The sequence below is a fragment of the Plectropomus leopardus genome, chromosome 4, assembly GCF_008729295.1.
Source record: "Plectropomus leopardus isolate mb chromosome 4, YSFRI_Pleo_2.0, whole genome shotgun sequence".
NCBI lineage: Eukaryota > Metazoa > Chordata > Actinopteri > Perciformes > Serranidae > Plectropomus > Plectropomus leopardus.
The window spans coordinates 3,151,692-3,176,890 of record NC_056466.1 but is presented as its reverse complement, the minus strand read 5'-3'; the positions used below and the strand labels follow the sequence as shown (position 1 = coordinate 3,176,890).

Sequence of the window (25,199 nt, the reverse complement as noted above, 5' to 3'; positions counted from 1 at the left end):
ATGTTATTAATTAGAGCGAATCCCTCAGCGTGTCCTCCGGGCTCACATGATTGGAGCAGACACGCTGATCACAGCATCAGGCTTAGCACTGTCATGCAATATGTCGTTCTGTCCTCCAACCTTTAGAATTAAATTTAAATGCTTTAGTTTTAAAGGAAGGGAAGTTTATATATACCTTACGGCACATTTCATTAACATGGTTAATTTAAATATTAGAAAGAAGAGAAGCATGAAACATTAAGATACAAGTTCAGAGGGCTTGAAACAGTCTAATGTCACCAGTGCTGTACTTTGACCTAAATACTAGGCATGTAAACATGTATGTTAACAGCTGGTCATTATTAGGCTGACATTAATATTTAGTCCATTAGTTTGCTGTCTTGTTAGTAAAATAATATTAGAGTTATATTAAAATATGTAGCATTTATAGGATGTCAGCTGTTTAATATTGGCATTGCAAGATGTTAAGAGGGACCAACTTTTCCTTATTTTCTTTCATATGAATAATGTTAAAATGCCAGATGAGCATATGCGGTTGTGTTTTGAGGCTCTTTTTGGTGATATTTCATGAAAAAGGGCAGCTATACTACATTACATTAATTTTCCTGTTGCAATGGCGGTGCAGAAACAGAGAGTGCGTTTATAGAGCGGGTTGGTCAGGAGGCGGATGGGTCCCACAAACAACTGAATTTCATGTTTGAGTCCATAGTTCACTTCCTTTTTTCCTCCCTAATCCCAACCATTGTAACAGTCCACGCTGTTGTGTAAGCGTAAGTTCTGTTTGCTTCATCCTACCATGTGCATTTGTTGACATCACCGTAACGGCATCCTGGAGCGTAACAGCGGACACTGACAGATACCTAAAATGTTATAAGTAGATGCAGAGGGTCTCTGACAGAACAGCACCATGTGACAAGTTGGGATAAGAACGTGTTGTTTATAGACGTTTGCATCTGTGGTTTGTGTAAAGTATTTCACCACATAAAGAGTCCACTTAAACCACCCTCTAGATTCAGAATCATAATCAGCTCGAATGCAAAAGTTCCCTCGTGTCTCTCCTATCTACACCAGCCGATCAGATCTTCAGCGTTTAATATATCTCAAGATGAATATGGTCTAATTAGCGGTGTGTAGAAGTGTTGAAAACTAGCAGGGTTTTACTCCCTGCAGTTGTTGCATATCTCTCTTTTTGTCCCACAGAGACGAGCTTTGACAGTCAGGATCTCACCAACTTTGTTTCAGCTTGTTTCAGTGCTCGTCTCACAAACAAACTTAGTGCAGGGAAGTGATTTAAATATTAAAAGTTGTGTTCACATCCCGGCTTGTCTTCATCACACTTGCAGACAGATGACGAGACTTTTAATTATGTTTCCTTTAATACTGTGCGACACTGAGTATGGAGCGATAGAAGAGAGCGAGCCAAGAGAAAGGGGAGAGAAAGAGAGAGAGAGGGAGGTTCAGGTTGTACTGAGATACTTTGACAATTTCACTCACGTAACGTTCATGCAGATGAAGCGTGTTAAATTGAATTGAATTGACGGAGAGAGGTAGAGTGGGATGATGAGTGAGTGATATGAGAAAGTGCAAGACGAGATGAAAACAATGATGAGAGAGAGAGAGCGTGTGACAGATGGAGAGACAGATGAAAAAAAGTGCGATAAAGATGGAGAGAGTTTGAGAGATGCTGTAGACTGATTACCATCATGTAGAGCAGCTTAGACAAGAGGACTCAGTGGAATTAAAGGCTTTCCGTGGAAAATAGCTTTGCCCTGTGGAATTAGGGTTTAACATCCGGAAATGTCAGCCTCAACCCGTTTTGTTACAGATCCGTGCGGTGTGATGAGCCTTTTGATTTGACACCGTACAGGTGCCCTCACTTATACCTGGTGTTAACATTCAGCCCATACATGGATATACAGGCACATGGTTGTTAGCAGATGACAGAAAGTCAACAAACCTTGCCATGGGTTCAGTTGATCTAGATGAGAGAGGGTATTTATATGCACATCAAGTAGGTGCAAGGTCAAAAAACAGCAGACATGAGGAAAAAAAGTAACACCTGCTCACTTAGTCCATGCTAAAGGTTGACACATGAGTGGATTTTCGCTCCTGTCCCATCCCACACCCACAAAAAATGTTGCATAGTTTGCATAAAGAATATAGCCAAACATTAATTAATAGCCTATTAGAACTGCATATATATAGATAAAAACGAATCAAGTAGGTGCTGAAAGAATTCATAACAAAACAGATGAAACAGCTTTATTGTACATATTTTTTTCACTTAAATTTTTATAGTTTTTTTTTTCATATTTGTATTTTTCTATATCTAGCCTTTATTTTATTCCTGACTGCTTCAGTATTTTGCCTATAATTTTTTGCCCCAGTATATTTTTGGTCGTTCCAAAGTTGCCGATGCATTCTCACTGTCCGTTTTCCATTTCATTTTACTAAATAGTATTTATTTTTCCACTGAGGGCCACAATACTGCCAAAAGAAGGCACAGACACAGATCTGACACGACTAATTGGGTTGATCTGTGAGCAAATAGTTGTGCGGTTCAAAAACCAGCAAACACAGTGCAACATTAACAATTAATTCAGATTTGTGTTCCTGTCCATCTGATGAATTAAAATTCCAACACTGACTCTGCTTTTAGAATCGGTGTGATTTCTATTAACTTTTAAGAACAATATCTTGCTCTTAAGCTGCTTAGATGTCTGACTTTTCTCACCAGCTAGTCCTTAGGGGTGTCTGTGTGCAGTTTAATGTTGCAGAGAAAGTTTATCGTCAGCAGGGGCGTAGCACTAAATTCTGGGCCCTGTGCATAAACAGTCTGTGTTCTTACCAGAAATGACCCTGATGGTCACACAGAGGCACAAATGCAAAATCTAAATTTTAACGAGAAAGGGTGTAATTACCAATTTTGGGGGTTAAATGGAAAAAAGTACAATTACTGTTGGCAGGGAGTAATAAGTAATTAGGGTTGCACAAGGTGCTTGTGGCACTTGAAGTACTTGAATTTGGCACTCAGAAATGTAGGTACTGCAATACCTTGAAAATCAGACTCAAAAGTACTTGAACATAATTGAGAGGAGAACAGAATTGTATTGTATTTTACGAAATGTAATGAAAAGTGGGCCATGCTTGCTATTATTTTCTAATGCCGTATGAGTACAATGAGCTCAGAATGCCAACAGGTTGGTAAACGCCAGTAAACAGTCAGTGACAGGATGTTTTGGTAGTCTACAAAACCCCGAGCAACCCAGAGCAGCGTCAGCAGAAAGCGCAAGTTTTACTCACAACTGTGCCGTGCTCTGCGCCCTGTATATTTGTCTGCTACTATTTTTCCTGCACATTTCTAAATAACTGGTTAATTAATTTATTGATTTATTGGACATTTTTTAGGCCCTTGTGGCATGTTTGCTCCATTCATGAATCCGAAATCAAAAATCAGATTACTTGAAACAGTACTTGAAAGTCATTGAATTTGTGAAGTAATAATATAACTTTTTTAAAATGACTAATAATTAACATTTTTTATGAGTAATAAGGCCAAAATTGGTTGATCACCTCTTCACAAATATAGATTAATTGAGTTTTGATTGAGTTTTAATTGTAATTTTTAGTAAAAAAAAAAAAAAAAAGGGGGGGGGGGGGTGTATATCTTCTTTTCTTTCGCTCATCCTCAAACTCTGTGTCTCTCTTACCACACACACACACACATTCACTGTCATCCACACTCGCCTTTCACACGTAGTCATAATGTCACTCTGCTGCAAACACCCACACTGCTCACACACACAAACACACACAGATGACCCACACACTAATCTAATTGTATTTCAGCGGCTCCAGCAGAGTGTGAGTATAAATATTTGATGGGATCGGCGAGGGTGCTGGACGGGTGCTGGGACTCACTGACTCCCTTTCAGTCGGTGAGTCCAGAGAGCTGGCATGAACACCAGCCTGAGTCTCACCACAAATCTCTGCTTCGGATCAATGAAGAGCAGCTTTACACACAAAACACACACACACACACACACTTTCGCCTGCTCACACACACTTTTTATCCAGTTTATTCCATAGTCTTTGTCACAGCGGCTCAGTTGGAGAGCAGAGGGGGGTTATCAGGCTTCACCATCACTATTGATCACAGCCCAGAGAGCGTTAGACTTCACCTTCCTCTCTTCCGTCTCGCTTTCTCCCTCCTCCTCTTATTCCACATCAGCTCTGCTTCTCTGGGTGACCTTGCCCTTTCTGTCTCTTTCTGTGCCTGCTTCGCTCGCTGTTTCTCGTAAAGTGATTGAGCCTAAATCATCAAAGATATACAGTGCTGCAACATAGAAAACTGCTGACACGTCTCCAAAACATTGTAGTTACAGAAGTTTAAGCAATGATTGCAATAGCAATTCTCCAAAATGGCCTTAAACTTGGTTATTTCTGATTAAAAATGGAGCGTTGAATCAGGTTTGTGTTCAACAGAAATAGATGACGAATGATAGAGTGCAGTGAAAAAAAGGGATTCTTTTTTTTTCCTTTTCTGACCTTTATTGTGTTTGAATATTGGTCTTAAGTGAGCTGAAGTCTCACAAGACATTATCTTGTGAACAACCATTTCAGCAGGCTCAAGGCCAGGTTTCAGCCATCGCTCAGCCTTTTTCTTACCACCAGTATTTTCCACAGATGTTTTAAATAATGCCGAGTTGGCCCCATGGTGAAAGGTTTGAACTTTTGCACAGAGCACATACCTTTAGATACTCGTGCTCCTGTCAAAATGAATGCTTCAGGTTCTGCAAGGGAGCTGAAAAGTCAAACAAAAGAATTCAAACAAATGTGAATTTGACATATGCTGGGCAAAGAAGAGATCTTAATTTTGATTTCTCTTTCCTCTGGGAACAGGAATGAGATAAATCAAACATCATATTAATATTTACAGCAAGTTAGTTTGTTTAAATGTAGCATCTCCATTCACTTTTTTTGTAATCTATTCTTGAATAAACTGTAGTGATGAAAAGCAAACATGAGTAACGCACAACTAATAAATATGTCATGTAGATTTCAGAAGCTTGCACATGACACTGCACTTCCTTTGCACCTCAGCATTACAACCTCCAAATGTGAACCTGACTGGATGAATTGTTCTCAAGAAACTCAAAGAACATACAAATATAGGTACGGACAAACGGAGACTCCTTACATCTTAGTTAGATGGTTGATAACCCAAAATGCACTTATTTCTGATTTCCCCAGAAAGATTAAAAGGCTGCATGGCTGGAACACACAACAAAAATAAAAAACGATTTGAATATCATAAATAAAATCATAGACTGCACCGATTTACCTGCAGGGCCCGAGGACCAAATAAATTGCTGACAAAGCATCCTCAGTGCTACGAAAATACTATTATTTTTTCTTACCTTTGGTGCACAGCATCAAAAGTAATGCATTTCCCTGCGTTATATCTCTACTGGAATCTACCATGTGTATTATTTCTGAGGGGAAATTTTCAGCTCAAATCCCTTAGCATATTTCTCCAAACGCTAAGGCCATCTGATAACATTGCCCCTGTGTAAATCAGCATGTCATTAATTTAGATTTTTGAAAGGATTGCTCTATTTTTCTGCTCTTTGTTCCTCCTCAGGGGGAAAACTATTGAGGCTATAGAGTTGAAAAGTGGGAGTATGTTTTTACTGAATGTAGATTCACATTTTGTTGTTGTTGTTCTTTTTTCTTTTATGTTTCTATGTTCCCAAACACAGAAATAAGGGAGCCTGTTAGATATGTAACCATGTTTGTTGTGATCAATTTAAATTATTTCAACTCACGTTCAGAGAAATCATGTTTGTTTTTGTTTTTTTCTGTTAGTTTGGCGTGTCAAATTGCTGTAAATACTACAATACCCAGGGGCCTTGGCTGCCGTAGCTATTGAGAATGAGCCAGTCAGAGGCGCAAATTAGAGCTGTGTATTCAAAGCACTTTATTGTTGCAGTTTTGAGTAAAACAAAGAGCCAGTGTTGCCAAATTCATCCAAAATTGACCCAGAGTCCAAAACAAATTGATTTAAGCTGCAGGTTGTACTTTCAGTTTTGGCTTAGTTTGAGCTTGTTGATTGGATTTTTCTTTCTGAAACACACTTTGGCAGTCAAATAACCTTACAATTTTGCGTGCATTGTCTTTTTTTTTTTTCATAGATCTAGATATTTGCTAACAGAGATCACCCTTTGTTCTGATGATTCAACTGTGAGAGTTTCATGTCCATCCAATCTGTGGAAGTACTCCAACTGTGAGTCATCTGACATTCACATTGTGTAGAAAATGAATGGGAGTTTTAACACAGAACCAGGGCTGTGCCAAATAGCTTCCACCACTTTGCAACTCTATAGCACTAATGATAACATGTAATAGAACCCTTTATCTCTCCAGAAAGAGCACTACAGTGTTGTTCATCATTTTTCATCAGATGAAACCAACTGAGTTCCCAGTGACTGCATCCTGCAATCCAGTACTGGGTCTAAAAGTTTGCTTTCACCGGCTTCTGCAGCAGCCGCTCCTCAAATCCATCAATATGATCTGATCAGCTCCGATTGATCCAGCCACAAATTGATATGAATTATCCACCTCACCACTCAAACTCAACAACTTAACATATCATCTTGGTTAGGTTAAGGAAAGCATACATGGTGAGGACGTTCCTTAAAATGACTCAAAAGTCCACACAGTTGTGAACATGCGTTTCTGTGGGAAAAAGAGAGTTTGTGGTTTTGTGACTCATCAAATGCATCAACCTGTCTCCTTGCAAGACTGCTTGGGAACACTTCCTTGTTTGCTCCCATTAAAGCATTGGTCACCTGATAGCAGCCTTCCAAAATGCATGGGTTACACACATATTACTGACTCATGATTACATGGGATATGCACAGATTCAGGTTCATTTTTGTCAGAAAACATTCAATTTTTGAGAACAGCCTAAACTTATAAAGAGCTCCGTTCACTGACGTGCAAAACCTCCGAATGCAGGGAGGGGACACAAAATGATCACAAAGGGACACACGAAAAAAGCCCTAGAAAGTTTGCTGATTCAATCCACCTCACCTCACCCAACACCCTTTATCTTCAGCTACGACACACATGAATTCTTATCCCGTGGGAAACACTGAGAGCCCATCATACCCTAATATTCGCAAGAGAAAAGATAGTTACAGCTTAGTATTTCCATTGTTTTCACTGAAAACACGGCAGCTTTGTTTGCAACCATATTGTTTTATGTGTTATGTTTGGACTTGTCCAGCCAAGTGTGCTAACAGGCTGCAGTTAGCAGCAGTGAAACTCCACTGGCCTCACGCCATCTTGCTGAGAGTTCTTTATTCAGTGTGATAGCTGGCAGAAAGTGACCGCTAATAACTCAGACTATTCATGACAGTGTTTTCAAATGGAGCAAGAATAAATCTTTTTTTTTTCTATCTTTTTGCACTGGGTCTGAAACATTGCTTTTACATGTATGGCTCTCTTCCTCTCAGGTCGGTTCCTTCTTCATGATCAACCTGTGCCTCGTGGTCATCGCCACCCAGTTCTCAGAGACGAAGCAGAGGGAGCACCAGCTGATGCAGGAGCAGCGAGCGCGGTGTTCGTCGTCCTCCACTCTGGCCAGTGAACCAGGGGACTGCTATGAGGAACTCTTCCAGCTGGTCTGCCACATCCTCCGCAAGTTCAGGAGGCAAAGTGTTGTGCTTTTCAACACCCTGCGGGGGAAACCACGTGGGTTTCGGGGTGTCGGAAGAGGCAGAGGAGCGGAAGAAGCGAGGGAGAGGAGGGCCAATGGAAGGGGAGGATGTGAGAGGAGAGCAGTGATGAGGCGCGGTACGTAACTGTAAAAATACTCACTCATATTTATATATTTGCTTTACACACTTACCCTTTAACACCATCTATTTTTTTGCACTTCAGGTCCACCCTGTCCTCATCATAACAGACCTGACCATGCCTCACCCATGGCCCTCACTGCCACCTCTGCTACCGATGGCTGTCCTCAGTGCGCCGCAGCCTTGTCACTCGCAGACGGGGTGGGACCAGCTCGCAGTGCCGTAAACGATGAAGCAGAAGAAGGAGCTGTGGAGGAAACTGACAGGGACGGCGGACATTCTGGTGGTAAAGAGAAGGGTGAGAAAGGCAAAGAAGGTGAAGGGGGCCGTGTTGGCTGTAATCCTAAGAAGCGATGCAAGGAGCTGTGGCATGACATTAGGATGAAGCTGTGGGGAATCGTGGAGAGCAAGTACTTTAACCGAGGCATCATGATCGCTATCCTGATCAACACCATCAGCATGGGAATCGAGCACCACGAGCAGGTAAACACAGCTGCAGCTCGACTCTGTGTTGCAGAACTTTTCTCAGTGTTTGAAGTGCTCTTTATGTCACACTTTAGCTTCTCCCCTCTTTCATTTATTCTCTTTTATATCTGCAGTATCTGTGTCACTCTCTCCCCTCTCTCAGTCTGTCTCTTTTACACAGCTGTCTGTCTCATCAGTTAAATTAAAAGGTTCAAGTCTTTCATTTGTGTTTATACTCAAAAGTACACATTGTTATCAATATTGACAACTTGGCAGAGACAGTCAGTACCTTGCAGGCTTGGCTCAAATGATTCCATAAAACTGCACACCAAGTTTAGAGAAGCAGTTTTATATGCTCCTAGAATTTGTCCAGCAATTTGTCTCCAAGAGATATCCAACTGACGGTCTCTACCATGCAATTCCCGCCTTTTCACATTCCAAAGTCTCCAAATACTGCTGTTTTTGGAGTGCTTTCGGTGTAAGATCCCAACACCGAAAGCCGCCTGTCGCGTTCTTATAATACGTGGCTTTTCAGCACCAGCTGAGAGCGCGGCCAAACATAACCTAACACATGCAGAAATTTGAGAAAAGGGCTTTTGGGTATTCTGCACCCTCAGCCTGGAATTTGTCGCAGAATTACTTTAAACTCAAGGAGCTGGTGTTGTTAAATGTTTTTAAATCTAAAATAAAAGACTTAGAAGCAGATTCTATAGGATGTCGATGTTTTAGCCTGCCTGGTTGTTCAACTGACTCCAAGAAATTTCTCTTTTGACTCATAGATAGTTCTCTCTTAATGCAAATTTTACTGCTTGTGTATACTGTCACCCTTTGTGTTTCTTTAAAAACTCTTCCCCTCTGTTATGAGGATGTCCAATCAGTGTTATTGGTAATGCTGTATTGACAGAGAAAAGGTGAGTTCTCGTGCTCATGGTACTATGCAGACAGAACCTACATGTACCAGGATGCATTGTGTGAGAGATTTAAAGCCAATAATGTTAGCCGACAAAAATAATCATTCAGTGGTGATCTGCCCTCTCCGACCTGCTGGACTTGGTTGTCTTTTCCAGTTTATCTTCAGGATCTTCAATAAGGTCTCCACCACACCTTGGACCAAGTGAGAAAAAAAAAACTTTCATGCATAGTAACACACCCACAGGCTCTCTCAGGGCTGTCATCGGTGACAGCATCCAACAAAAACTGCCCACACTGAAATTTACTGCATGATTCAGATTCTGTTGGCATCAGAGTGCTGTTTGAGCAGAGGCACCACCGCTTAGTGTTTACTGTTAGCAGCTCAAGTTCTGGAGAATCCCCTCTGACCATATCCTCTTCCACAACTAAATATGGCTGAAGTACTTACTCAGTCAAAACACTAAGACAAAATGTAAAATGTTTGCTGTTGGAAATGTAGCTAATTTGCAACACAAATGAAGAGAACAAGGACAGCTTCCAGAGCAAACCCCCTTTGCTACCCCGAGGCTGGCACTAAAAATCCAAGCTGAGATAGCCTTCAGGTCTTCCTGCCTCCAACTACCTCACTGTCACATCAAAAGACAACACTGGATAAAAGAAGAACAACATATCTTACCTCAGCAAACTCTGCTTTCTCTGTCGTGCAGTGCAATGCATTGCTTTAATCAACTACATTGACTATCAACACTGGTTGGATGAAGTCTGTGCACAATTTGGGTAAAGTTCAATGGAAGCAGTTTCTTAAAGTGGAATTCCCAGGCAGCTTTAGCTCAGGAGGCAGAGCTGTTCATCCACTAATGCGAAGGTCGGCAGTTGGCTGGCAGTGATTGTGTATAAATGTATAAAAACTAAGCAGCAGGTGGCACTCTGTGCGGTAGCCTCGACCGCCGCTGTGTGAATAGGTTATGTGACAAGTAGTGTGAAGAGAGTATAGAGTGATCTCACACCTAGAAAAGCACGGCAGAAGTGCAATTGTGGTTTCATTCCAGTTAGACATTTAATTCATAACCAGAGAAAGTGGTCTCATATTCAAGGGATACAGCTGGGGTTGTTCAATGTTTTTTTTTCTTTGTTTTTTTGTTATTCCATGAAAATACCAAAACCAATCATCCACCAGCCAGCTATCAAAACATTCCAACTCCTTTTTGTTACTCAGCCACAAGTTCATTTGTTCTTGCATTTCATCAGACTTGAATTTGACTTGAGGAATCCAAAGCCACTGCAACAATGATTGTGAAATCAACTCAGATTAACAGTGCCCATGTGGATGGGACATGGGAGGAAGACAATGAGCAACTTCACAAAAAATTACTTTAAATTAGTAAGGAATTTGTAAAAAATTCGTAATGTAAGAAAAAGAAGAAAATTCACTGGAAATTAATTCACAAAAGAAAAGAAAAGAAAAATTGCAATTGCAGTTTGCGGGACATCTCTTACTGAGTTGTGTCTTGCCTTCTTAGCCATGTTTTTAAAGGAAACCAAATCAATTTGCTCAGGTTTCAAAGGTTTAAATGCTTGAGAAAAGCGTCTCAATGCAGCACAAGAAACTGATGTCGATCTAGGTTTTCAAGGGTTGAAGGCACGTCACCCAATTAAATTGTGTTACTCACTGAAGAGTGTTAATCTATTTTGAACACCACAGAGGATTGAGTTATGGCAGGCTTTACCTGCAGCAAACACACACTGTTGGATCTGGTTGGACTTGTAAATATTTTATAAACTTGCCAGCTGAGATGTGATCGGTTGCTTATAACCATGAAACATTCAACCTTTATGGTCATCAGTCTTGTGATTTGATTCTATCAGCTTCAGGCTGATAAGTGGAAAAATAGTGAAAACCTAGTTAGGAGCCTTCTAAGCTTCCCAAGTTTTTTCAACTTTGAGTCGAAAGACAAAAATTTAACAATGCTTGGAGGGAGGTTTCATTCATTAGTGAGAATGCTGGGATGAATGTGCAGCTGTTGCCTTGTTGTTTGTCTTCAGTTGCTGCCTCCCAATTAGGATGTACAGCAAACTAGCAATGTGAATTTATGAATGGGGGAATCCATAGCAGTTAAAAATAAGGGATTTGTTGTTGTTTAGTATTTTGTAGATGCATGAGCTGCACTCTCTCTCTGTCTACAGTTATTTTAGAGTGAACCGACAACCATGTTGCTTTAGGTGTGAAACCACAAGTCTCTTTCAGTGTCTCCGTCTGCCACTCAATGTCCACACTCCTCCGCAATGTAAACTTCTCTGTATTCTCTCTCCAGCACATTCATCTCTCTTTCTTACATGTCTTTTCTTCCTTTCGCCTTCAAAATGCCTGTATAATCTGGTTCCAGTGCCAACAAGATAGATTGCAGTCAGGTTAGGCAGCAGGACGTAGATAGGGCCACCAGATCATCACACTCATCGAGATCTCCACGCAATAAAAAATGCTGCCTCGTGCTTTCTCTCAACTTCTGCTTATTTTTTTCCCCAGTTTCCTGTCTCTTTCTGTCGCTTTGCTTTGTACATTCTTTGTCTTCCTATCAATATTTCTTGCTCTCGCTATACCATCGCCCACTGACGCCTGCCACCGCCGCAGTGGTGGGTTGTCTCTCATCTCAGGGGCGGCTAAAAATAGAGAGAGACAGAGCGAGAGAGGCAGAGGGAGACTTTGCTCCTTTAATGTGGAGGAAATAGTGAGCTGGAGTGTCTGTGGTTCCACCGCCTGTTTAGCAAACTGGAGTCATGCCTCCCTGTGTTTGAACAGTGGTATCAGAGGCTTAATCTGTCTCATCGCTCTGATCCTCATCCTGTAGAGAGGCGCTTCCACCTGTCCTATACACCTGTGGTTTATGCTTCTGTTGGTGTTGGAGCAACAGATAACCAGTGTGGGGAAATGCCAGCCAGATGCTTTTTTGTTGTTTTTTTTTTTTTTATTTCTGGGTTGCAGTGGGTTTGATTTAGGCCAACAGCCACTTTGGCGAGCAACCAGATCATAATTTGGAGAGTGCATTTTATTTTAAAAACAAACTAATTTCTTAGTGAAAGAGTGTTGGATGTGTTTTGGGATAAGCCCTACACTTCTTACAGGACCAAAGAAAACACTTTCTACTAATACAACTACAAAATAATATTTTATTAGAGCAATGACGAAAACAGCTCAACACAAAACCTTCTCTGATTCATTACATGTTTAAATTTTGTGAGATTTAGGGGCAATATTGCCAGAAATGGAAGACAGTATTCACAACTGTGATTTTTTGCTGTACAATCATCTGAGAGCAAAAGTGTATATGAATACAAAATCTGCTTTAACGGCTGTGATTGTTTTGCTTTAAACTGCAATTGTTAACATGTTAATTAGCATACTACCCGTAGAAGTAATCAAACAGGTCATTAACTAACTACATTCATTTGCAGTTGAATGTTAGGCAAAAATAACGATAATAAATGTCAACTGGTACACACTGCAAAGTATCTCCCCACTCTCTGGAGGCCAGCCCTACTGCTATCAGAGTTTCAGGTAATGTTAGCATCGCTGTTTTATTGTTTTTGTGCCTGGACAGTTACACAATGCCAGCCAACATTACCCAAGATGGCATTAAGTTTGCTAAACATTTCAGTTTGTCTTTTATCCTCATTCCAAATAACGTCTTTAGCATTAAAAGTGAAAATATACAATTTGAAATATGGACAAGTATGCAGCCAACCAGGGCTGTGTTTGAATAGCAATAGCTAACATATTTTATCCTCAGTCTCAGTCCTTTACTACAATATCATTTTATTTGTAGCTTTGAAATACACATTTAAGATGATTTTACAAGATTCTTGTTCATAAATGAGTGAGCTCAAAACATAAAACATTCAGCCAGTGATGGCATTTTTAACCAACTCAAGGGGCTGATGCAAACTTCATTAGCTCACTGGCTGCAGCTGATAAAATCTGCCAACAAGTTTTCCTTTCAGCCAACAAAAGTTGCAGTTGCCGACCAGCAATTACAAGCCTGCTTTTGTCTATGTCTGATATGAAGGACTCATTGTTTCAGAAAGAAAAAAACGATAGTTTGTATAGTAAGACTGATAGAAAAACAGCTGTTGTTATCACTGTGTGCATAGCAAGACTAGAAATTGGGTATAGCACTAGTAATCCACAGTCAGTTAGGTGTTTGCAATAAAGATTACTGTGCAGATGATTTGATTTCTTTAAAATACATATTACAGTAATAGTTTTCTAAAGATAAATTGTAAATATTTTAAGTTATTTAATAGAATCAGATCAAGTCTTAGTTTAGATGAATTCCATTTGTGCAACGTGCATTGTTCTTGACATCACAGATACGATCATAATTGGTGGGATGCAGCTGTTTGTCATTGTTTTTAGAGGGGACATTTTATACAACAGCATCATGTGCATTACTGAAAATGCAAGTTTCTATCCCCCATTGAACAGGAAAGATTGCTCGAGTGAGAAGGCACTTCAGAGACTTTACCAGCTGTTTGGGAATTAATAATGCAGGAGTGAGATGGGCACTTTGAAGATTTGACAGGGATGGATGGAGATCAAACAACACAGCTGAACGATTGTCTTTCTCTGCCAAAATGTCAAGATTAAAACTGAAGGAAATTACCAGGTTGATGTTGGAGGAGCAGCCATAGCCACAGTCAAAATATTCAATAACACCCACATATGTAGTTTCAAATGTTGGGGAGGATAGCTGTCACATGCAAATTAAAATCACAGCAGACACCAAAACATATTTGGTAATCAAAAGTAGGTCAGAAAATTCAAAAATAAAATTTTAATTTGGTGATGGAGGACAATGAATCAATCCACAGGAAACAGTTGAGTTGAGCTACTGAAGCCCTGCATCAAAAATTTATGTTGTGAATAAATGCAACCTTCCAACCCTACCTGAGGATTATTGAAGAATCAATACACAGCAGGACAGGCCTAAATAAGATGGATATCTGTGTTAACCAAAGTGGCAGTTTGAAACATAAAAAGGGCTCTTATTAAAGAGATTTTATCACAGTCGACATCAAACAAACCCCCTTCTTTAAAAAAAACTGAAACAGGTTTGTTATGATTTCCATTATCACATTACTGATGTTTATGCATGATGTTGTGGCTCTGGGTTGTTCACAGGAATGTTACATGAGACAGGTGGAAAGGTTTTGCACTAACAAGGTCAGACTCGCTGTGCATCAGATGCTAAAAGCATTGGAGTAGGAAAAAGGTTGAAAATGCTGAACTCGTTGCAAGTTTTGTAAAATTGTCCACATATGAGATCATCGCATATAACTACACAACAAAATAGCATTGCTGATCTGCCAAGTTAGGTTTAAAGTCAACTACTTGTTTAAGATAAGGAAAAGGTCCCGGTCATGGTTAGAAAGAACCGACATTAACTGTTGGAAGGACGTTAATGCGAACAGCAAGCTCTGGTGTCGAAGTCAGACGCTGTACACCCATCCATCACAACCTCCTGTGTAATTGCAACACACTCTGGCAGTGTCGCAGAACATCATATTATTTGGGGCATCAAATAACAGTTATATCACACAGCTGACTCGTCATACACACAGAGAAAATAGTCAGGGTTTGACAAAAGTGCTTATTTTCCAGAGAGTGTCCAGCTCATGGAAAACAATGAGTGTGAAAGTTCAGATGGACGATTTCCCTTGCTGTTTGGGTTTGCAGCGCTATAGATATGGTGCAGTTAGTGGATTGTTAAGTTATTTAACAGAAAGTTATTGAGAGAGAGAGAGAGAGTCATTGTACCCACAACCAGAAGTCCCTTGTCCAGAAGTGGGACCAAGTCATTGCTTTTAGAAGTCACAAGTCTTTGCATTCTAGTTTCAAATCAAATCCCAAGTCAAGACAGTCCCAAGTGAAGTCCCAAACCCTAAACTTTAAGTAACAAGCTCCAGACAAGTTAAAAAGCGCTCTCCAATAAAGTAATGTAAATTTACAAACATCTTTATTGCTCTTAAAATTTATTTGTTCAAACAAGTGTGTTTAAAAAAAGGTCTGAGGCTAACTTTAGCTTGTCATTAGCACACTAACTGTGTTGATATTAGTTCTGACTTACCGTTCTTTGTACGTCTTCAAATGTCAAACGAAATTAGAAGTTGTGTCTTGTCTGTAAATTTTTATTCACAAGTTATGAATACTTAAGTTCTTTTTCGTGACCACTGCACGGTGTCTAATCTAAAGTAGAGTTGCAAGTCTTTTTTCATTTTCTCAAGTCGAGAGGGGGGCTTTTGGAGAGTTTTTCCTTATTCGCTGTGAGGATCCAAGAACAGAGAGATGTGGTGCTATAAAGCCCTCTGAGGGGTAATGTCATTTGTGATATTGGACACTGTAAATAAAATAAAATTGAATGTAGTCTGAAGTCCTTCAATTTGAAACTCGATTTCAAGTGACGTGACTCAAGGTCAAACCTCTGCCCTAGTCAGGAAAAAAATACAAAAAAAAACCATATCTGGTCTTTTAGGCATTTAGCAACCATGAACTCAATGGTTTAAAGTCAGATGTCCAATAAATTAATATGACTGATTTTCACATCTCTGATGTTGGCAGAGTAGCAGGTTTGATAGCTAAAACACATTCATTCAACAACAACAAAAACTATTTCATAATTGCTTTTAATCAATGTTTAGAGAATGTAAGTATTGATTGTTTCGTAAGGTACCCCACTGACAAGCCCCTCGAGGTTTCCCTGGCATGTCTCCTTTTCTCGAAAAGTATAATGTTGTTTTTAATATATACTAAATAAATAAAATCAGATCTGACCTAACCTTAAAATATTAATCAAGTTTTATACTACTCAGATCAGAGCAGCAAAATTTACCCCCACTTACACTTTTGTGCTTGCAAATGTAAAGTTCACACAGTACTGCTGCTTGGTAGGCAGAATAACCTTAATGCATCTGCATTTTAAAAGCCATGCCAATTCTAATTTTCTCTATCAGACAATTGCTTTTGATAGACATTTAAGTGTTATCAGTGCTGAAGAGTTATTTAACCAAACTGTCAGGACAGCAGTGCTTTTCCAGATGCTTGAACACCGAACACACACACATCGGTATCACTAATATCACTTATTTAGAATTTAGCACATCTTTATTTTTAGGTTTTGTTTTACATAAGGTTATAGGGTTGTTTTTTAAAGGTCTTTTTGTTGTTTTTGTTCCTTAACAAGTGCAAACTGTTCACTTTCCTAAATCAACTGTCCTCAGTGTAATGTCAAATCCCCGCTCCTCTTATTTTTGTTCCATACATCAGCCGACCGGAAAACACACAAGTCTTTAGATCTGTTCCCAGGTCTGCAGTAATGAGACTGCAGTAATGGATCTCCAGGGGCTTCCGAAGCTGTTTGGCTGGTCTGCAAACAGCGGTCAGCCGTCACATCGTTACCAACACTGGTGGGCACGCATCATTAGCCCGTTTTTTCACACTGCTAAACACTCATTAGTGCTGACAAACACACACATATATACATGCAGCAGTACAAATAGATGCACACATGCCCACGGATAGATATGTAAATGCAAAACACACAGTGCTCATTGATTCTTGGGGGGGGGCGAAATGTCAGAAGTGTCATTGCCGAAGTTACAGAGGAGCTCTGTGGAATAGTGATGTGCTGGAAATCATGATTGTGCCAAATTTAGCCCTGTGCGTGTGTGTGTGTGTGTGTGTGTTCTTCCTTATATTGTGCAGACAGAAACAGGAAGACAGAAAGAGAGAGGGGGACTCAAACTGTGTCAGAGACAGCTGAAAAGACAGAAATTGATGCACATTAACAACTTGAGACTGACAGCAAGTAAAAGAAAGTGAAATATAAAGGCATATGATGGAAAGCAAATGCGTCCAACTGTTCCTGCCAATGTTCAAGTGTTAACAAGACTTGTTTAAATACTGGCAGTGTGTCGAAGAGCTAATTTTATCACTCTCACAATAAATTAGCAATTGCTACGTTGTAATTTTCCAGACTGAATAGACACAGTGTTACATCATAGTGTCCCCAAAGCCATCGTTTGGAGCAAAACTCATAATCGTTCAGGTTGTTTCCATCGTGGAAGGAGTAAAATGTTGGACCTTTTTCATGGCACCGTCTCCAACATCCATAATTGATGGCAAAATGTGTTATGTTTTGTTTGCCTGCTACCTGCTGCTGTGTTGGAGAGGCGCAGACAGTTGGGATGTGGACTCACAGAGCGATGTTTGAACAACAATACTGGCTATTTTACTGCTTGTCAGTGTATTTGTCAGTAATCCCCTGAAATTGCAGCCAACCAGCACACTTTTTACTGGCATCAAAGTGTGTGTGTGTGTGTGTGTGTGTGTGTGTGTGTGTGTGTGTTTATGTGGTGTGAGAAAGAGAGAGTGCAGTTGTGTGTAAAAGCTTTTGTCCTTCTTGCCCTTTCCACCAATCAATTTGGAGCATTCGATCCATGGTGAGTAAAATGGCTGATAACTAGACAAAGCAATGAGGAAGCGAAAGAAAGTACGGACCAATAGCTAGATGAAGAAAAAGCCAGAGCTCAGCCATGTGGAGTCGCCTTTGGCTTTTTCATTTTTTGACAGAAATACAGTGAAACAGTCTAAGTCCAGTGTGTGCGCTGTATGTGTTTGTGGCACGAGTGACACTAAATGATAGCCTGATGTCCTCCAAATATCGATTGACCAGGACTCCTTTATAGCCTGTGGATCCCTTTCTCTGGCTTGATTCCATTTAATTTCTTATGTCAACTTTCTGACTTCCCATTTTTCTGTCATTATTCTCGAATGGCTTTCTAAACTTTAGCAATGATAGTGCTTAAAAGCATTACATGGGTAGCATGGTAGATTTGTCTGTTTGTCTGATTTTTAATTTAGTACCACCTACAGGTCCCAAACTTCCCATGCAATGCTTAACTTTTACCTCAAAAGCCACTGCCAAAATCAGTGTTGCCAAGTCTTTCCCAATAAAATTAGTTAGCACAAGCTCCCAAAGTCGCTAAAAGTCACCAAGTAACGCTGATTTACGTATTAGTGACATCATTCAAATAAATGGAAACATTGAAACTGATTCAATAGAAAAATCTTTAATTACAAAAAAACTACTGGCATGATTTTTATGAAACTTAGTGTAAGGGTGTAGCAAGGGACAACGAAGAACCCATTCAATTTTGGAGTGGACCCAAATCATGGGGCAGTTACACAAATTATTTTTCACTCCTTTTAACATTTTGAGAGAAGACATTTGGCCTGGACAGATGTTTGTTTTCTCCAAGTACCCCTCTATTTTGTGCATGCGTCCAATAATTTTGCTTTTTGGTGTGTAATGAGCCTTCCCGATATAAGGCTCTGCAATGAGGTTCTTTTGGTACATTTTCTCTAATTTGCTCTCTTCTTTACCCTCCTTCTCTTATTTGTCACTATACTCGGCCAGCCAGAGGAGCTCACTAATGTTTTGGAGATCTGCAACATCGTCTTCACCAGCATGTTCTCCTTGGAGATGATCCTCAAACTTACTGCGTTTGGCTCCTTCAGCTACCTGAGAAACCCCTACAACGTCTTTGATGGAGTCATTGTCATCATAAGGTAATTACACCATATAAAGATCCCGAATATACTGATTATATTTGGCAAAAAGGGGAAATAAGAGAAGTGGCTTTTGGAGGACAAACATACTGTGTTTCTGAAGTATTGACTGGTGTAATTCAGTATGATACTTTTTTGGTTTGCCAGACTGTTCTGGATAGAGATCCTGCAGTTAAATTATTCATGCCATGCTTTGTCAAATCGTCATCTGCATTCTACTTGATTGAAATGTACCACCTGTATGTATTTGGATGCCAAAGCGTCAGACAGCAGCAAACAGGTTTTGTCTTTTGTTGTGTACGCCTGGAGCTTCAGGTGAGTGGCTGCGCCTTTGATCTGCTAGCGTTTTTTTCCATTTCATCTGGCTCAGCGCCTTTGTCTGTGATCCCCATTATAACCCTGAGATCAAATACACATCAAAGCAACTAAAACTGAACAAGATCAAATGTGCAGCCCGTCACAGAAGATGCATGTTGATTGAACATATCTGCATCTGTCTTCATATCTTGTGCTCCACCACCAGTTTCCCTCTCTTCATCTGTCTGAATGTCCTCAGCTATTCATATGGAGCTGCTCTGTAAAAGTGCCCCCATTCAATCTTTGCCGATGAGGAGCTGATGCTATTTTGATGCTTTTTTGATGTGCTGAGTCAAGCATCTTGTAGGCACCTCCATTTGAGCACAAATTTCTGTAAAGCCAGATTTGCCACTACAGAGAATGGCTGTCTGCTAATGATAAATACATACCTGAACACAAAGGAAACAAATCAGCACATTCAATACTGAGAGTTTGATGATGACCCCTCTTCATTGTAGATTGCTGAGGAACCAATAATTATCCTTTGATTTCATCAGGCAGCATTATTATGTACTGTAAAACCTCAGGTTACATCAGCCAGTAGGGTTGCTACTGAAGCACAGTTTTCCTAGGATTTTCTGATGCTAAAGTTTGCCCTACAAAATGTATACATTTCTGAAAAGTTTGGATATCTTCTTTCTATTGGAGGTGGTTTATTTTCCTGCATGTTGCTCATTAGGTTACCCAATTCTTTGAAAAGTAATAGATGTTAACTGCTGTGAAAAAATGTAAAGCTTGCTGGATAGGTGACATCTAGGATTGCTGCCCAGCATCCTAGGAATGACATTCATATTGGACTAATCCACTTTATGTCCATCGCATGTATTGCCAATCAATGCATGAAGCATTGAGTATTGACTACATGAATCAAGTCAGGTTGGTAGGGTGGGAGTTTCTGTCCCTTCACAGACATTGAATGGACATTAAAAAAAATACCATGGCCAAAATCTTAATCCTAACCTTGCATTGGGGGGTGCAGTATTTCTGAGAAAGGTAGTTGATTGTTGAGTGTCATTCCCAGATTTTCAAATACCGATGCTTTGGGTTGTTAATTTGGTTTTACTACCAACCCAGAGTCATCTGTAGTAGACGACCTGGGAATGTGACTCCAACTACCTTTCTGTAGAGCTGCATTCTGAGCATTTACTCCAGTGTTTTAGATGCCAAATTCTAACCACATTTCATTCATGATAGCCCCCTCCAGTCCCTCTCCCACTTCCTTTTGCATACTATAGTTTACTTTAATGTGGATTGCTGAGGGATCAAGAATTATGCTTGAAATTTCATCAGGCAGAATTGTTATGTACTCTAATACATTTTATTTTATATAACCAGAGGTGGATTGCAGTTTCTGTCTCATCACAGACATAACCTAACCTAAAAAGTGCAGTATGAAACTCTGGAGAAAGATAGTTTCTTGTTGAGTCTCATTCCCAGTCAAATACCAAAACTTTAGGGTGGTGGTTTGGTCTGACTACCAACTCAAGGTCTTTTTTTTGTTTCTTTTTTACAAGCTGTTAATCAAACTCATTGATCAACTGCCTTTCTCAAGAATTTCGTACTGAAATTTTAGTCGTGTTTTGATCGCCAAATCATAATCTTGTTTAATTCATGAACTTCCATTACCTTTCCATCTACCTTACCCATACTATATTCTCCATTTACATTTTGTAAAAAAGTAGCAATTTAAACAATGTCGAACAATTTTTTGAACATTTTTTTACATTTGACGGAAAGAAACAATTGCTAATGTACATAGGACAGGATTTTACTGAATGCTAATGTTCTTGTGTGGGGAAAGGGTTAGGAATCGTGACACCTGGCATTTGGATGCAAATTAAAAACCTCTTTTCGCAGTTCAGCCTCTGTTGAATCTCTATAGCAATGTATCACTTGGTAGTGAAATAAAACAAGCGATTGTATGTATTTGTCTTTACCTAAATGTTGCAGATTGACACTTTATGGTCATATTTAAGCATTCTTTCTCTCACAGTGCTTGGTTGGTTTCTTTCTCAGTGTGTGTGAGATTGTTGGCCAGTCCGATGGCGGTTTGTCTGTGCTGAGGACCTTCAGATTGCTGAGGGTGCTTAAGCTGGTAAGGTTCATGCCAGCGCTGAGGAGACAGCTTGTGGTCCTCATGAAGACCATGGACAATGTGGCCACCTTCTGCATGCTTCTCATGCTCTTTATCTTCATCTTCAGGTAAGGTGATGCATATAGTATGTGCTGCTTTTGGATATATGTGTCTGTAGGCATCCTGTTTGAATGCATTATAGATTACAAGACAATCTGCCCATGCTTCTTCTGCACCTCATTACCTGACAACTGCGCCAAAGCTTGGACCCCTTTTCTTTAAAATAGTGTTTTTATGAGTTGTTTGTTTTTTTTCTCAGGGAGTTGGCTGGGAGACATTGTTTCATCCTCTGCTTTTATGCGTGTTTATTTGTGCTTGCTTCTGTCTTTTCTAAAGTCCTGCTCACCTACTTAACAGCTGCCATTGAGGCGCAGAAGGTCACAGTGTTCCACAGCAGCTATTAACCCTGGGTGAAATATAACAAGCAGACACTCGAAGATCTGGTTAGAATTTAACAAGCAGACACTTAAAGAACTGGAGCAACATAACAAGCAGACATTTGTAGATGCTCAAGCACTGACACAGCAGCCCTCTGAAGGCTTAAAAGGTCTTTCAGTAGATGATCAATGGCTGCAGTCCTCACAGTCTTTGTTCCCCTCCCTCTCAGCTTCGCTTTACACTCGAGCCAGTTTGTGTAATTCTGCTTTCTAAGGTAATGTGAGAAAAATTACCCTGAGTTAATCACAGTATATACTCAAGAACTATATTTCTGTGTCTTCGGACACATGCATATGCAAACAGGGTCGAGTTGGAGATGCAAGCACGTATTTTGCTACATTATGACCGAGTTGTATTCTGTGTGTTGGTCTAAATGCTGGTGTCCTCCTAAAATGTCAGCTACATTGCACCATTAACATTTGTTCATGTCATGCTTGGTTTGTCAGTTAAACTCTATCTTAATTGTCAGGTGCTTGTTACATCGTTCATGATTCATCAGCACCATAATGTACAGAGCAGGCTCTTAAAACCCTGCAAGGAATTACACTCTATATCTGTAACAATTGTGTGTAATTAACTGCACATTAAAGGGCCACTTTTAAATGTTCAGTGTAGTACTTTACAGTGACAACAAGGCCATTGGCGAAGTGGACATTTTATGTAACAAGGCTTTAGGGTACAGTCACATTTGAATATTCACATTCATCCTCATTATCACAGCCAAGAAAGTGTTTGGTTGCAGTAAAAGTACAAAAACAATTGATAACAAACAGAACTGCACATAACAGGCAGCATTTATAAATAAGAACCAGCTAAGATGGTTCTGCACAGATAACTCCCAAAAGTTAACCTCTCATTTATCATGCTTCAAAAATTCTGAAAGGATTTGCATTTAATTATCAGTCAGGTACAGCAGATGGCATATTGTCAGAGTGTATGGTTTATTTACATTATCAGAGGCTGTGTTGTTTGTTGTTGCAGTATCCTGGGGATGCACATCTTTGGCTGTAAGTTCAGTCTCAAGACAGAAACCGGTGACACAGTACCAGATAGGAAGAACTTTGACTCCCTGCTCTGGGCCATAGTCACTGTTTTCCAGGTAATCAACATATCACTGTATGGATAAGAATGCACGCAAACACACGGGCACATATCTCTGCATATCTGCTCTACTTACGGCCATATCTTTATACATGCAGACGACTTGCATATGTTTCTTAAGATTTGATATGTTTCTGCACAAACTTGTGTAGACAATTTACAGTGTAAATGAGACCAACTAACACTTTAATGATGTAATGGTTTGCATATTTGTTATAAGTCCCAGTAATTCAGTATACAAATATAATGCCATTACACTAATCTGTAATAACGTATTTGTGAAAATTGTTTTGAAGATGACTAAAACTCCATGGTAAATCCTTTGTAAACTTCAGTTTGTTGGATTTGTATTGATATTTAATTAAATTGTTTAAATTATGTACTTCTGTACAATTAAGACTTTGTATGTACAACATGCACGTAATTCTCCCAGATTCTGACCCAGGAGGACTGGAATGCTGTTTTGTACAACGGTATGGCAGCCACCTCACCACTTGCTGCTCTTTACTTTGTGGCCCTCATGACCTTTGGAAACTACGTCCTCTTCAACCTGCTGGTGGCCATCTTGGTTGAAGGCTTTCAGGCAGAGGTATGGGAACTCATTATGAAATTGCAGAATGTAAACTTGTTTCCTTCGTGAACTAATGTCTGCATTTGAATGTAGGTGTTGATTATTGAGGGGCCCAGGCCAGGTTTGTTGATCTTATTCATTACTGACCTTTTGAAAATGTTAATTAGGTTTAACCTGCATCAGGAGAGGTGGAGTATTTGAATTACCACTGACATGTATTGCCCTTTAACAGCATCCAAGGAATTGCAGCAATTTAACAAGCTCCTACCTCACAATGATTCAATAATTTACTCCAAATAACTGCCAAATTCCATATCTTGTGGAGATGAATCTTTTGTTAACAAGGCCTGACCTGTAAATTGATGGAGCAGTCTAATCTCTAAAAACAGATATCTGCATATGTATTCAAAATAGAGATAGAGCAATAGAGACTAAACGCATTAGGTGAAATGCTCAGAGCCCGTCGGTGTTGAATGACAATTCAGCTTTTTATTTGTTTGTTTTTTTGTAGCTGTCTTTATTAATCTGCATTTATATGGTGATATTAGTATTTAAAGATTAGCCAAAGTGACTGACGTACAAGAGATTAAGTCTTGGCCTAGATATCCACTTGCAACACTTGATCCCCTGAAATATTGGCCATTGCACTAACATGTTTATCATCGTCAGAAAGATAGTGAATGGGTTCAGAGATTGGCTTTTACCTTACAATTGTCGAATAACTTTCTCCATACAAGTGCCAAATTTCTTTCTTTCTTTTTTATCAAGATTTTTTGGGGGCTTTTTTGGCCTCTATTAGATAGGACAGCTATAGCACGAAAGGGGTTAAAAGAGAGGGAATGACATACAGCAGAGGGTCGAGGGTGAAAGCAGACCCACCGTCGCTGCGACATGGACACAGCCTTTGTGCACAGGGTCCCCGCTACACCAGGTGAGCTAGTGGGCGCCCCGCCAAATGTATGATATTCAGGGTTCCCACATGTTCTTAAGTCCTTGAAAGTTTTGTTTAAGGGAGAAAAGATCTTGAACGTTTTTAGAATTTTGTGAAAGACTAGAAATTGAAGTTACACCACCATCACCATTGTCATTACTGTGACAAAGCACAATTGATTGTGTTCACACATTCAAGCCTGTCTCTCTCTTTCATTGTTGTCTGTGAGCTCAATATAAAAATTCTCACAGTTGTAACAGGAAAAGCCTTGATCCTATCTCAAACTATGTCATGTTGAGTCCTTGAATTTGAAGGAATTGCACTTGAAAAATTCTTGAAACTGACATTAAAGAATGTGCAGGACCCGTGAATATTTTGGAAATTATTTATTTATCAAAAGTTGACCTGCCAATATATTTTACGTAATAATTCAAACTTTGACAGCTCTTCTATATTTATCTTGTTTCCATCCATGCATCCTGTGCATGACGTCCTTCCCTGATGTCCATCCATCTGCCTGTGTTTCTCAAAGACTTTAACCTTTTGCAGTGACCTTTACAGCTAAAATAAGCCTGGGCTCTTGTGCCCGGCTGATCTTTATAATCACAGAACTGAGCAGATTGACATGCACAGAGTTACTGCTCCTGCTAGAGTGAAAATAATACATAGAATACACAGTTTAGACATGTATTGACTGTGCTATAAACCTGTAATATGTGTATTGGGATGAAAATTGAGCAAACACAGTCTGGCTTTCAAAGGGTGTAAAATCTGTTTTACACTGTAGATCTAATAATTTCAGTATT

General features: G+C 39.8%; 1 protein-coding gene across 1 annotated transcript in view; it reads left to right on the top strand.

Annotated features, from left to right (window-relative positions):
- The window catches only part of LOC121941708 (voltage-dependent T-type calcium channel subunit alpha-1I-like), a 215,496-nt gene that overhangs the window by 100,769 nt on the left and 89,528 nt on the right, over positions 1-25,199 (top strand). Inside the window, exons 8-13 of the mRNA XM_042484560.1 lie at positions 7,521-7,860; positions 7,948-8,345; positions 18,710-18,861; positions 21,235-21,420; positions 22,772-22,889; positions 23,325-23,480. Coding sequence (XP_042340494.1) covers positions 7,521-7,860; positions 7,948-8,345; positions 18,710-18,861; positions 21,235-21,420; positions 22,772-22,889; positions 23,325-23,480 — 1,350 coding nt within the window. The remainder of the gene's footprint in view (positions 1-7,520; positions 7,861-7,947; positions 8,346-18,709; positions 18,862-21,234; positions 21,421-22,771; positions 22,890-23,324; positions 23,481-25,199) is intronic.